This window comes from Leiobunum rupestre, chromosome 3 (assembly GCF_980474605.1).
Source record: "Leiobunum rupestre chromosome 3, qqLeiRupe1.1.hap1, whole genome shotgun sequence".
Lineage (NCBI taxonomy): Eukaryota > Metazoa > Arthropoda > Arachnida > Opiliones > Sclerosomatidae > Leiobunum > Leiobunum rupestre.
Window position 1 is genome coordinate 66,630,745 of NC_143386.1, and position 16,060 is coordinate 66,646,804.

Consider the following 16,060-nt stretch of genomic DNA (forward strand, 5'->3'; position numbering starts at 1 on the left):
TTCTTATGTTTGGTAAAGGTACATGTAGATCCGTATCTTTATTACATGCAGGGAAGAGTAATCAGAATTGGGGCTTATGGAAAAACTTGGGATTATTAGTGTACCATTCACTTTAAATGCCTAGACATGAACAATTAACTGTCGTCAGCACAACAAAAGCACCTTATCAATATGAAAGATTATAATTTGGAATTTCATCCGGGTTTTATCTCCATTTGAAGATGACAAGTGGAATAAACTTGATTGGGAAAATGAATTCTTTGGCCACAAGTTGGATGCCCAAGGATTTGTGAAAACAAAAGATTAATGTGATGAGAGATGCGCCAAAACCAGATAATGCAATTCAAATATGACCATATGTTAAATTATCCTTAACATTTCATATCTGAATAAGCCACTCAAATGGCATCACTCTATGAACTTAAGCATCAATTTAGATGTGCTAAGAGGCACAGTGGAAAACATTTCAGGGAATCTATTAATCAGTAAAGAGTATTAGTCTGTTATGATAAATCTAAAATATGTATATCTATCATGGGAAGCGTTACATTTGGTATTTCACATTTGAAAATAGCAATAGAAACTGGAAAAGGAAGCGTTAGCAAGAATATTTAAATGGAAGATAAATGTACCTCATGACCGACCATCAACTGCATGTTGGTTACATTACTAGCAAATAACACATGGTACTAAAATTCACATGCAGATTGCAGACTTATTGAATAGACTACCTTATCAACATTTGTAAGGAAGACTACAGTACCAATCGAATACATACTTTTGACGAAAGAAAACAGAAAATGACATCAGATTTAGTGAACAGATGAAATAACTAAATATTAGTGCAACTACGGGATAATGTAGTGATGGTTCTGAAAGCTTGTCAAAGAACATATTTACGAACTTTATAGTTCATATCAAGAGATGATACAAATAGCCTGTTTGGTGTTCAGAAATGACCATAAACAATAAACAAAAATATGTTACAATGTCAGGAGTAGGCGTTGTAGCCAAATTCAGAACAACAAAAATGTCTAAGATCCATCAAACCATTTGCAGGTACAATCTAGGGATGACATTTTCATATTATTAAGGATTCATACAGCAAGTGACTGCAAGTTAGAGTAATGTCATCTTTATTAATTCAGATACAAAGATTCGACATTCCGCAAGGACACATGGAGGATTTTAAGTTTATTTACCCAGAAAAAGACACGAATGTCCATCACATCAGGCTGAAAATAATACAATACATGTATACATTATATACAGAGATAAAAACCAAATGTTTCGTATAAAGTTTATGGTCTTTTGAAGGGATGAAAGCTTTGCTGCAAGAATTGCTAAGTAATTCCATTCTTTGATTCCACCTGGGCAGAAGGAGAACTTACGAATGTTTGTCCTACAGAAGAGGAGCTGAATTTTTCGCTATCCCTGTACAACATGGGCATACCTATAAGCAGGAGAAAGCTCAAAAACTAGCAAACTGGGTGCGTTGTGAATGACTGTGTTGAAAATATTGTTAGGTGACGCCCTTGTTGATGTTGTTTAAGAGAAGGCCATTTCAAGGTTTGAATTGCACCACTGACGCTTTTTTAACGGTAATAGAATTGCACACCCTTGTCAAATTTTGCAGCCACACTCTGAACTCTCTCAATGGAATTAGTACTTGCTTTGGGATATGGATCCTAAATAGATGTGGCATATTCAACAAGAGGGTACACTAAAGTAGTGTAGGCGATGGATTTAAGTTTGATGGGGTATCCGTATAGGCGTCTCAAAGAACCCCAAGAGAGCCAGTGGCCTTTAAGGTTATGTCTTAAATACGCTTGCGCCATGATAATTGAGGAGAGATAAGCACACCGAGATACTTGAAAGTGGCAGTACGTATAATGTCGATAATACCTTCGCGATAAACTGGATTGTCACTATATGGTACTGTACCAATAGGCAGATCCGGAGTCTTTGAATTTTTTTTGGGAATTTTACATTTAACAGCCAATATTAGCTATTTCTGTGATATCAGCCTCAAGTCTAGAGTTTTTGTGTGCATGGCAGCTGAGCTCTGAATATATCAACGAAGAGTTTGATGGGTACAATTTATTTCCGGTCAATATAATTGGAGTCTGCTTCAGTTGCTACCACTACTCCTAAGAAAGCAACAGTCTTTTTCTATCAGATCAACAGCTAGGCTAAATCTACAAATTGCTAGTACACGCTGATCATTAATTGTGTGAAATTGAGAGCAGATAAGGTATATGACAATCATCAGTGGTATGCACTAGAATGTTACTATTAATAGCACTTGGGGATCTTTTCTTCAAATAATTTTCAACATGAACAATATCACTTAATGAAATTCAGAATGACTAACACAGAAGGATAATATTACCTGATTCAATTGATTGTACTGACAAGTTGTGAGTACAAAATAATAGAAACATCAGACAAGGACAGCAATGTCTAAAAACAATTAGTGTGTTTCACTCGACATTTTCACTGTTTGTTCAATTGACACTCTTAAGACCGCATTGAAAACCTACAAAACGTGGAAATGTTAATTGTTTACCACCCAGAAGTGCAAAGATCTCCTTTGAACATTTTTATTAACTGCACTTTTGGACCCATGTTTATAGTACGTTATTGCTCACATAAATTTAAAAGCACAAATGCGATTGGTTAAGTCCATGGGGGTTTTCTGCACAGAATCTCGACTTTCTTCTTCATCATTTTATGCTATGTAATTGATGAAAAGAGTAACTGAAACTTCACTTACCATTGGAAAAGTAACTTCAAAATGAAACATCAGTTAAAGTAAAGTTAATGATAAAACTAGAAATATTCTCAACAAAAAATTTAAGTTAATTTACCAGCATTAAAGGTTGTAAATAGGGAACATTTGGATTCATAAATAATTAAGACACTAAAATTATTATTTCATATACCTAGGATTCAATGTAGCAACAACAAGCTCATTGCAGGAGCAATTTATCTTCATTATCAACAGTATCGCGGACTTTATTTGTCATGTGGATCTGGAACACTATTCGCAACGAAAAGTTTCACTAGCGCCACGTAGTGGCTATGAAGCCCAACTACGATCTCAAGGAAACAAATCGGTCAGATAAGGACAGTTAAATATAAACGTGGAGTTTTCTTAATTAATATAATTGTTCAATCAATTAATAATATTAATAAATACTTTTTCTTGTAAAAAACATCAGCAAGGAAGAAAGTGGTACGACTTTATACTCAATACTGAAGGTTAATATTGTTTTAAAATTAATTTATGAAGTAAGCCTTGACCTATTGCCCACATGATTTTTATGAGTGTTTTTGTTTTATAAAAATACAGTTGAAATCAGATTACCATTATCGAAACAAAGTGAATTGTATTCAACAAGGAGAGGAAAACTAAGAAGTTATCATGTAATTTCACTGGAGTATTTGTCAAACTGGAAGGTTACAAAATAGAGGCTTTAGTATTTCATTTTCCGAAGATCCAACATCACGTAACTTTGGAACTAAACATTGCAATTTTAGGCCTCTCCGTAGGGCATCTAGTCATTTATTCAAAGAAAAGCATGACTGTCAAATAATTGAATTGAAAATTGACAAAGAGTTTGTTCATAAGCTTATGCTTCAATTGCAATATGTTTATTTTAAATATTTTTTAAAAACTACATTAAAACAAATAAAATTTATTATCTGCCAAAATAGATGTTGACAAATTTACTACAGCACTCATAACAGTGAACATTTTATCAGCACATAGTAATAAATCCCAGGGTATGCTTCAAGAAAAATGTTGCACGTTTTCAATCTTTGAATTATACGCTCGATATGAACCCTAGCACTAGCAACTTTTTATGTAAGCAAAGCGTCTTAATGGGAAAATTGTGCCCTCGTCTTAGTTTTTTGCCCTGCCTTTCTTAATGAAAAGTGGACTAATTAATTTTAACACTCCCGGTAGGCAAATCTTCAGTTGGAAGTTCTTTAACTATTTCATTAAGAAGTTCCATTGATTGAATTCCAGTCAAACACACAACAGTTTGTGGTTTCAATATGCCGCAGCTAGCAGTTACTTTACATTTATGTTCTTCATGCGTATTTACTGTAATTCCTGTTTCCAAAGTACGAATGACATTAGCATTTTCAATGCATTCAGCTTGATTTTGTCCACCAGTTTGAGGTTCTACAAGATGATCCGCAAGCAAATGTTCCGCTAATCTCTTCTCCTTATCATAAATACTCTTTTTTTTCTCTCCTGGCATTATACAGAGAGGTTAGTCTATTTAACCATTCATTGTATCTACTAGTTCTGTTTTATGATGCTTTGGTTGATTTTCTGTCACGCATACGAATAGGCAGATTCTTGGAAGGAATGACCGAAGGTCTTAAACAATGTGGATACTGCTTGAACTGATCTGTTGATAATTTCAAGATTAAAAAAACTACCACATTTTTAATAAATACTCCAGCGTAACATTGTCTTACCTTTATAGGCTTCAGGAATAGCTAAATTTGCAATTTTCCTTTCTAAAATGTGAATATCAAACAACTATCGTTTTACTATGTGTCTTTCCCAAGCCTTATCTAATTTTGGTAGCTTTGAATAAAAACGATGAAACCGCATACCTTCCATGGTACCGTTGTTATTACAACCATACAAAGTAACAATTTTTAAGATAAAAGGTCTCTTAAAACGACCTTAATTTGATTTAATAGTAGATTGTTACGAACGAAATAAACCTAAACCTACGAAATCTTCAATCTACACTATTATGTCGTCTGGTTTGTTTCCTTTAGATCGCGCCATCTTGGAGCGACCGACGCGCCACCTTTTATTTCTTTTCGATACGAATAGTAAATATTTTTAGTAAACATTTTCTAAGGTCTTTACAATTAAGCACTTAGTCGTCATAATATTTCAATTGCTTAGTTGCATCCAATAACAACGATGCATTAATATTAAAAAATATATTCGTCTATATTTCTATGACAGCGAATATCGTATCTTACGCAGTATATCTTTGTAATTGTCACTAATTCTTGCTTTTATTATTATTAAATTGACCTAAAAGTTTAGAATCAGCATTCCAGAAAGAATTACTTCGTAACTTGGCCTTTAAAAAAATTGGTCATGGATCAATTTAACACAAAGTAATTTTATGCCTACCAAAGTAAAACGACTTCACTAACAACAATGAATGGAGGAAAACCCTACAATTACCACCAAAATTGTTTGCCATAACTGAAATGTTTACGGTTAAAATTTAATTGAAATGGGTGTTATGGTATAAATGCGTAGGAACTGGAGTAGACGAGGTGGCAATGCCCTTCCCAAATATTTAGCTGTCACTAATGTAATTGCCTCCTTCAACGTTTTGGTTGGTTCAAAACTACAAATTGACTAATTAAGCATAAAATAGACTAAATAGAGATAATATTAACTTACTGAAGAAACATTGGTTTTGTATCATAATATGTTTGAAATCTACTGAAATCATTCCTATTTTTGTGTTAAAGATAAACTTAAATCCATCTATTAAATTTCTAAAAAAGATTTACTGATAGCCAGAAGACTGCTCCCGTCCTACGTCACTGATGGTACATTAAATTGTCAGTAAATAATTTATGGATCAAAATATGAAACTGTTAATATTACATCAAAAAGATTTAATTTCCAAACTTTATAATTATAATAGGTAATTTAAAATTGCTTAAGCGTTATGGTTATTAAGAGACCTGGCGGATGAATTAAAGCAATCTTACCAAGTTATATCGGATTAGTATTATATACTCTGTGAACAAATTTAACCGTTGAATAAATAGAATATTTTACCCAAGTGGCGTGGAATTATGTTCAATTAACATTTAAAAAAATAAACGTTAATTTATTTTAACTGAAAGTAACATAATTACTGACATTTTGTATTCTCAAGATCCTAATTATTTGAATGATAGTCTGTTTTGCTAATGCATCATTTAAATCATTGCGGGTTTAAATATTGATAACTTTTCGTAAGCTGTTACTATTTAACATAGGTGTCAGGAAATTGTGCTAGAGAAATTGCCCTTACAGGTTTATGGAAAATTATAAATGTTTTCAAGCGAAACAATTAGGTTTTATTTTATTGAATTGGTACAATTTTTTTTATTACTAACATCCCATGTAGTGTCTTAAGGAAGTTATTTTCCAATTTTGACTTAAGAGTTTTCACACCACTACACTAACTTCACAAGAATAATAAGATGTGACGAGTTTTATCTTTCAATTTTGCAAACACACTTTCATTAACTGAAATCATTCAGTGTTTAACTTATGTATATTATCTTACATATAGGATTTCACATAATTTCATTTTGGTTTCACTTGCTGTTAGTGTCAAATTACATTTACAAGATTCATAGCTGACGGATTGTTTTTTTTTTAACAAACATCTTATTATTTCTAGCATAAGCAACGTAATAACAATGTATTAAGTCTATTGGGACCCGTCATAAAACTAACAATAGTTGCCTCTTACACAAATAACCTATTTCTAAATTTCACTGATACATCATTTATTATCTATTGGCCCATGCTTCAGCTTAAGTGATGTGCCATATACAAGAAGTCATTTCCTCAAACTTTCTAAACCCTGGGCCACTGCTACCCATTATATTTCTTTTCCTATGGTGTCATAAATGACGAACTTTCTCCATTTTATAATTTCCCAGTATACTTTATTCTAAATTTAAGTTTTCTTTTTGGACATTTTGGTACTTGTGTGGGTGTTTTTTTAATTTATTTTGCGTTATTTATTGCAATTTTCATGTATCAACATTATTTTTCTTTCATTGTCTCACTTAAGAAGCTATTATGGTGTATCTTTTTGGTATGGCTGTACCTAAGTCAGGAACGGCTTAACAAACAAATAACTATTCATTAAATAAATATGTCAATTAGGATAAATTATCACCGAACTAATTTTCAAACCTATTACGCAATTTAGGTTTAGTTCTCAGCCTAAGGCGAAATATACTACTACCAAGGACGATCCAAATCGGGGCTTCGCAGAAATGTCAGTGTTGAAAACAATTTGGTCAGGAATTTAGTATTAAAGCAATGAGAAGTGTCATACTTATTGTTATTATGTTACTTATGTTTCTAGTTACCACGAGGAAAACCAAAAATTAGAAAAACAAACATGTAATTTTTCAAATACAACAAAGGAAACCACTCTTACTACACTAAGGCAAACTTAAATATTCAAAATGAATTTAAAGTTGCAAATTGTTGTTAAAAGGAAATTATTTTCCCCAAAATCTACCACATTCTTGCCAAATGAACAATTCGTAAGTGTCTCTAGTCCAATGACCATACCATCTGTAATTACCTTACAGTACCAAATTAATATTAAAAATCATGTAGCATTTAAAAGAATTAATAACGTTACTACTAGTTGCTTGCTTCTTATCCATAGAATCGGTTTTGTTGATATTGGGGTTGTATATTAAGTAACACGACTTATCGTTTTGGATGACTACTTTTTGATAAACATTTAAGCATAATATCGGAGTGCATGTTCTGGAGAAGTGAGGGGCTTTGGCTTTGTTTCAAAGCACGCGTAAAAAAAACATGAGCTCGTGACGCTGAGAAAATTTTCAATGGTTATCATTTTAGCCTAATATTCCGTCTACCTATTGGAAACCAGATATTTCGGCTTAACGGAGGTTTCGCATATTTTAAACACTGGAGGGCTCTGTGCTGAAAAATCATCTTGATTACGCAATAACTATGAAAATCAGTTTGGTTGTAAATCTCGTTAATTGTCATACTTATTGTTATTATGTTACTTATGGTTGTATTAATATTTGCCTTGTTTGCAATCTATGTTCTTATGATGCCCTTCAATTTGCTCTTTCACAAAAGTCTGCAAATATGTTATTAGTCTTTTGAAATGTTGATTTTAATGTTTATTTATCTTACCATCACCGCTGAAATAATTAACCACGTAGGCTGTTTTGTCACACGTTGAAAGGAATCCAAGCCACAAGACGAGAGAGTAGTTGATATCGTCCTTTTCTAGACTTCCACACATTTCTACTAAGTCTTTGATAACTTTTGCTACCTACCATTTCAGAATTAATTGTGAACTATTAAAGCTTGAAGCTTTGTAGGTTGTTCCGAACTAATTGCAGATTTGCTTACAATGATAAAACAAGAGAGAGCAATTGACACTTCATAAGTAGAGAAGATAATTTAAGATTTTTCTACTTCTTTCCAGGCATGTTCTCAGAGTATTAAAAAAAAGATGACTATTGTCCTTCTCTAAGTTACATTGCATGAGAACATTCAATTCTGGTAGCAAAGTTTATGAAATCAATCCATCTTAAAATGAAAACATTAAAGATTAAAGTGCATGTTTGATTTTCCAAATAACGAAACGATAACACGAATTACTATTTCTATCCATGTTTGTCATCAACGTGTTTAGATTTAATAACAGCAATAACAGGCTATTCACAAGCGGTCATGCACAAAATCTGGAAAACATACATTTCAACTAGTAACATGTATTCTTCTCACTTACCTTCATTGCCAAATAGTGACCGGTTCTATTGGAAAACTACCAGTGGCTTGGGTACGATCCATATTCATATCATGGTCGCTTCCAACGAACCAGACCTATAAAACAAAGTGCACTGAAAAATTCTATTTTTAGAAATACGAACCGTCAAATTACCTTTTACATGTTGGTTTTAAGATGTTCTTGCAAATTATTACCGAAAACATCAACATACTCGCCATTTTGAGCTCCACTACGGAGCCTCTCTGTTCCAAAAGAGTGTATTTTCCATTTTCATAACCTATGTGATATTTCCGGTTGACCTTGAACTTGGCCTGAACTTCCGTTTGACCCTTTAGTTTAATTTACGCGATCGACTGCAGAGAGCGCCTTAAAGCGAAAAGTTCTTTCCCACGGAATAGCGTCAGAGATAACACAAAATTGCCGGGGGGAAACCTCTTCCCTTTCAAATTTCCGGAGCCAATTGCAATAGGCATACGTCACCGCCACTTCAGCCTATGAGAACTCTTAACCGCCGGTTAAGCTTAACCATGGACTGTATTATAGCTAAAGGGACAGGTTATCTTGTAGCTTCCACAATGCTATTTACCTAGTTCGACGACGATTTGTTGCGGGGGGGAAGAGTGAGAGATTTTCTTAGGATCTTCAAGGCCATTTTGTCGCCTGAAAGCAAAAACCAAGTAACTTTAACTAGGTATAAACAGGTTAAATTTACGTAGTTTTTGCTTTCAGGGGCCGATTTTCTTTTTTCTAAATGAAATAGTAACGGTTTTTAGCGCTCCTCGGAAGTTTTTTTAACGTTGATTATATTTGTAATTTTTGCCTTTTTATTCAGTTTATATTTAAATTAATGAGAAAACTTAGCATTTTTTGTAGAGGCTAAAGTTTATTAACAATTTAAATATGGTTAAAAAGCAGTGTTCGTATTCTTTGTGTGGTAATAAGGACAATTCTATTGCCTCTAGTAGACAAATTAGGTATTTTCCTTTTCCTCGCCCTAAAAAAGACATCGCAAAATGTAAAAGATGGATTTCTGCTTGCGGTAGATTTGACAATCGCTTAGAATTATCAAATATCAACAAATCTACACTTTACATTTGCTCTGAACATTTTGTCGGTGGTCTTGGTCCCACATCAGAAAACCCTGATCCAATTCCTTTTAAAGAAACCTGCGATACTCTACAGCTGATGGTCAGTACTAATAATCAAACGTATTGTATTAGTTTTGAAAATTTTTATAATATTTCTTATTGTCTTTAGTATCAAAATGTGGATCTGGCATCTCCTACGTCATTTTCAAATGTTACGAATGATAGTTCTCTCACAATAAGTAATACACCAGCAAAAGGAAAGGAAAATGTGAAACTGTCACCTCCAAATACGTCTTCAAATATTATTTTTCACCCAATATGTAGTACACCGGCAAAAAGAATGGAAGAACTTCCGAAACCTGACTTTTTATTCTCTGGAAAAATTACATCCATAAGAGAAGACAGTGAAGTGAATGAAGAAACTGTAATTTTTGGTGAATTTGAACCCACTCATGAATATGATGTGGCACAAAATTCACAAGTAGACAGTGGAAAAAATGTATCATCTTTGCCCGAATCAGTGGTTTCATTGACAGAAACAAAAATTCATCCAGTATTATCGTTTAGTGCAAGCGTTACTCAGACAACTCTTGCGGGTAAACCTCTGCCTTGTGGATGGATGATATCACACGATGATGATTGTGTGGTTTTGTTTAAAATTAATATGAAAATTGGCTTAGTAATTAAATCCTTTACAATTAAAAATGGAGCCTCACAAGGAATCTTTACGGTGCATGGAAAAAGCCAGGAAGATAATGTATTTATAAAGAAGTTGTTTCCAGAGGTACATCATATAGACACACTGTTTCTTTTGCTGGAAATAATAGACTCTGTAGATTTATGTTCAGGCATTTACGAACCTCAGCTTGTGGATCACTTTGATTGCCAAATAAAAATGAAAGGTGAAAAAAATTTATTTACAAATGCCATACACGCTCATGACTGTGAAAGGGTTCTTCAAAGTGTTAGATCTTTCAATGGAAAGAATCCTTCAATTCAAAAATTATGTGGAAAGTGTATTCGATATCGACAATCATTGATAAAAGGAAAGATTCGAAGTAAACAAACCAGCCTTGAAACCAGGAATAGCTATATGTCAAGAGGTCAGCTTGAAAAAAAATTAAAAAAGCAAAATCAAACCAATTTAAAATTGAAGAGAAAAATTAAAGTTGTCAAAACCAGATTGCGTTTGCAATTGAAGAAACAAGGACAGATATTATCCGATGAAGATACAAAACTTTTTGGGAATTTGTTAGAAAAACATAAACATCAACTTCCAAAAAACACTTTTAAAAGGTTATTTGTAGAACAGCAAATATCAGCCCTACAAGCTAAAAATAAGCGCCTTAGGAGATGGCATCCCAAAATATTGCAGTGGTGCATTTACTTGTATAGAAAATCACCTGCAGCTTATCGCTCAATTGTGTCATCTGGATTAATCGAACTTCCTTCTAAGAAGACTATGTATAATCATTCGTCTCATATAGGACTGAAAGCTGGCTTCAATGTGGAATCATTTCAGAAGGCAAAACGAATGCTTGACAATGCATGCCCCGAAGAGCATCAACGTTATGTGAGTTTGATTTTAGATGAAATGAGTATAAAAGAAGACATTTTATACAAAGCTCATACTGGTGAATTAATTGGATTCAGCAACCTTGATGAGGTTGTTAAAATTGAAATTTGAGACAAGTAATGCAGAAATTCCTGAAGTTGCCACCCATGTTCTTCAATTAATGATCACAATTGTAATTAAACAATCTAATTTAGGAAGCTGCTCCATCATTAAAATTCACAACAAAAATAATTTTGTACTAGTTACCAGAAGTCATTTAAATAACCAACCCTAACTTGCCCGCTTATCATTTTCTTTTAGAGCTTTTCGTAATGCAGGTTCTGCCTTTTGACTTTTCTTTTCTTTGCAAAAGTGCTTAGCTCTTAAATACAGCATTAAGCCTTTGCCTCTTACTTTAAGAAAACTTTCAACCAATTTAGTTAATAACTTTTCAATCATATCAGCTTTTGGTACTATTGCCTCATTAAATATATCATTCCATTTCTCTTTAACAATTTGATTCCTGTAGATGGAATCACTAGCACGATTTTACCGTTCTGAATTATGATCAATCACACTAATTCCCTGTTTTGCATTGTAATAATCATCAACAATTTTATCCATCAACAAGAAAAATTCAAATGTATTTTTTTTTACATATAATAACCCACCCCGGTTAGTTTGGGTCACCCATGCTGTGATTGATAAATTTGAGAACTCCATATCAAGATACTTCTTGATATCATCATACGATCCCTTTACAGCGAGATTGTCACGATATTTATAATACTTTACATTATTAAAAACTGATTTTACAGTTGCACCAGCAACATAGTACAAAATTTGTTGGGCCTTTAAACAGGCTCCTTTGCTAAGGTTCCCAAACCTGGATGAGGATTTACTGGTTGACTAGTTCCAATGATATTCTCAGTCAAGTTGTCCTTGTCCATTTCATTTTTGGTAATATGAATTTGTACAAAATTTAGTAGGTAGCGTAGAAATTCTGCAGCGCATGATCTCTTTTGAAATGGTGAGAAGCAAGAAAATATCTATAAAAAAAACATTGGTACACAATTGCCATTATGTCCCTATTATGTAAGAAAATATTTACTGGTGGGGCTATTGAAGATAAATAATCCATAGCTTCATGTAGCATGTATTTATCAGATTGTACTTGCTGCGCTTGAAACCAAAAATTTTTTGATGATTTAAGATTTCTAAATTCATTGTAAATTGCTTGATATCCACTGACCCAAAATGGAGCTGCTCCTTTTTCCCCAGTCTGAATTAAATCCAGAAAAACTGTATTTAATGATTCATTTGGTGTTCCCAACACACCACCAAATTTAGTTAAGCATTCGTTGATAGTTTTAAGAAATTCATCTTCCGTGACACCTGATAAAGAGGCATAAATGAATAACATACTGAAAATAAGTTTACTTCTTGTTTCAACCTACTTAAAAGAGCTCCAGGTGGTTTTGGTTGAATCCTTTTCTTTTTATTAGGCTCGCTATGTATTACTTCCGCAATTATGGTATCACTGTCTCTAGTAGCCTGCAGTTTACTACTATTATTCCTATTAAAATTTCTAGAAACATCTAAATCTATATACTGTTGCTCTAGCAAATTAAAATCTTCAAGTTTTGAATATTCTGTTACACCATGAAAATTTTCTTCTTTGGTATTATTGGTGCTGTAGTCTGGCAGTTGTATCCTAAAAAACAATACAGATTAAACCAAGGCTTATGGCGTAATCCGACAAAAAGGTACAAAAAAACACGATGAGTTAATTTTTAGTAATAAAATGCTAGTTAAATAAACAAATATTTACCTTATTGAATAGAAATGGTCCGAATGACGGTCATTCTTTTTTCTTTTCACATCAGAATTATAATTATTATCTATCTTATATACACGAGCCATTAAAACTGACCTCGTTTTGAACTTTTGATGAAATTTTCACAATAACCTTGAAAACCCTTGATTTAGGAGACTGCCAACTATTTTTAACCTCACCAAGTTGGCCGCAAACGGACTCTCCTCCCGCCGATTTTTTAGCTGGATAACCCGTCCCTTTAGCTATAATACAGTCCATGACTTAACCGTGTTTAACCGGGGACCAGCAGAATCTAGCCCCAGAATGTCGCCCGCCCCGTTGCAATATAGCAGATATTATTTTTTAAAGCCTTTTCCGCCGCACGAAAGTCACGTGACGGCTCCCCGTTCTTCCGCTCTTATGTTTTTTATTTAAAAGACAAAAAGGCTCGTGCTTTGTTTTTTTTGAGGGGACAATTATTCTGTTGCAGCATTCTCGCGGTCAAGCGGTGTACCAATTTCCTTTTGATTACCTTGTCATAGCCCCTTGTTAAGAGTTAAAATTAGAAAAAGACTCCATTTTTGTTTTGTAAACGATGCCCAGCAGGCACATCGTCATCGATAACGAAAACATCGACGGGGTCGATTTGATTGTAAGTTGTATTTTTCATTAAAAGTTATTTTTCGATTTTCTAAGCCTGAGTCCTCGTTAATTACGATTAAGCCTAGTCTAATATCTTCGAGCCCGACTTATGTAATTAATTGTAAACCGAAGGCTTCGTAAATCCAGTTAAATATTTGTAATAGGGATTGAAGCCGGTTACATTTTGGCACCCGAACTAGGGCTCGAAATTATTGTTCTATTTGGCTGTAAGTAAACCAGGATTAGAATGGATTTAAATGACCTGGCTCAAATGTAAGGGGCGGCGTTACAGGCGAGCCGCGGCCCACCTGAGCCGCCGAAAGACCTTACATTTAGCGGCAAACGTGGCGAGAATGCCCCCGAATTTTTAATGGCCTTGAACGATTTTAAAATTTATAAAGGATTATCAGACAACGCGATAATGCGAATGTTAAAAGGTCGGGCCTTGGCCTGGTATCGCCAAATTAATGGTAATTTAGAGGGAACAAATATTTCGGGATTATTTTTTTCCTTCTGAACAAGAAGAGAATAGCATTATTGACATGCTACAATCGACTCAAGGGCCTCATGAGACCGTTGATAATTTTTTCGGCCGAATTATTAAATTGAACCAACAACTTTCACATCCACAACCCGATCAGGCATTGATGGCCATATTAAAGGGCAACGCAAGCTCTCTGGCACACAGGGTGGGAAAAATTTTGAGAGAGGGTAAAAAATAACGGGTGGGTCAAATGGCGGGTGGGAAAGAACGAAAACGGATGTCAAGGAACTATATTTCGTCGCGTTTCCTGTTTAAGAAGTAGTGCATCACATGTTGCAAACCAATGTTTTTAATCGCCGACCGCGTGTCTTGGTCACGGTTTTATTTTATTCGTATCGTTGTAAGGCTAGAGATGGAATTAGAAAAACGTGGGTGCAAATGCAAAAATAGCTGTTTATCTAAAAGAGGCAGAATTGCTTTCCCTTGTAGGGTTAAAAATGAAAAATGCTACAAAGAATGCCAGAATTGTATCTGTGAAAATTCAAGGTTCATTTGCTCCAACATTGATGCCAAGGAAATTAATAGAAGTAAATTATTATTATTATACTCCTCGGTTTTATCCCACTTTATTATTTTATAATTTACATCAATTTCTTATTTTAAGATGATGAAACTGGAGAAACGACCAATGTTCCGAAAAGAAAACCTAAATTGTCTAAAGCGCCTCCCTGAGACCCGAAAAAGAATCGTCAACGATGTCTCCAGAATTAGAAGACTCTCCCACTCCAAGCCCACCACCACCGGATTCCAATAACCAAGTAGCCAAGTGCTCTTGTGGGAATTGCATGCCTATATGCCTACACCAGATGAAAGGGTGTGTTGCACTAGGATAATGTACGTTACTTATATAAATTTTACAAATTTAATGAAATTTATTAAATCATATTATATTTTAGTGGTACTGGGTGTATTACAAATGGACCTTTCAGGGCTATATTCCTAAACAGTATTATGCTAAGAATGCAAATGGTCATTCGCAATGACGTTGGAGCACTGCGAATGGGTGATGATCACCGAGCTTATAGGCATGCAGCATATCGTCAATTCACGTACTGGAGGTATGGTAGGCTTGGGCCAAAGAATATTAAGGTTGTTCCTGCATCCGCTGTGAAAATGATTAGGAGAGCCTTTCCAAGCGCTGACGGAAATTACACTGGATATAGACCTGTAATAGTGCCACAAGCGCCAAACTAACCGAATGTTCAAAGGCCAATTAATGGACCAGCTAATGATCAGTAACAAAACAACTAAAACTTTATTATCACATTTAGTCTAAATTAAAGTTAATCATCTAAGTCACTTAAATATTGGTAATCATCTTTGTCACTTTCATCATGATTATCGTTTTCGAGGAATTCATCCATTTCATCATTCCTACTACCTTCGTTCCCAATTTCTTCTACGTAAACATTGTTAAGATTATCATTGGTACAAATTCTCATTAGTGTAGCTACGTCTTCATCTATATTTTTATTTTGAAAGCGAGTACATTTCATCCTGGCCTCCTCAAGTACTTCTCTTGGAGGGCAAGGTGTAAAAGCGATATTTTTCCTTACTTTCTTTGGGTCATCCGGGAATAATTCATAATTGGTCATATTTACTTCGCCTGACAAAGTAAGTTGTAAAAGTTCTTTGGCAAAAGCGTTGGTTTTCACCACTTTTATTGGTATGCATTGTCCAGTACGAGCTGACCTTAGAGTTTTTATTTTTAGATCTAATAGTTAAGGATTTTTAGTTGAATTGTCCAATAACACCAGAGTGCATGCAGAGTAAGTTCAAAGAAAATATATCAGAAGGAATAGCCTGAAGGTCACTGACAAGAATTTAAAATTGTCT

At 34.1% G+C, this 16,060-nt stretch overlaps 1 protein-coding gene across 1 annotated transcript; it reads left to right on the plus strand.

Moving 5' to 3' along the window:
• Window positions 1-14,919: 14,919 nt before the first annotated feature.
• On the plus strand, window positions 14,920-15,418 carry LOC149954417 (P2X purinoceptor 7-like). Its single transcript, XM_090169889.1, has 2 exons — window positions 14,920-15,038; window positions 15,121-15,418. The coding sequence occupies exons 1-2, from the start codon at window positions 14,920-14,922 to the stop codon at window positions 15,416-15,418; spliced, it is 417 nt and encodes a 138-aa protein (XP_090026015.1).
• The last annotated feature ends 642 nt before the right edge of the window (window positions 15,419-16,060 follow it).

Coding starts and splice junctions, on each gene's coding strand:
- LOC149954417 (XM_090169889.1), top strand. CDS start 14,920: ATGTCTCCAGAATTAGAAGACTCTCCCACTCCAAGCCCACCACCACCG. Junction 15,039..15,120: donor TGCCTACACCAGATGAAAGG/GTGTGTTGCACT, acceptor ATTATATTTTAG/TGGTACTGGGTGTATTACAA.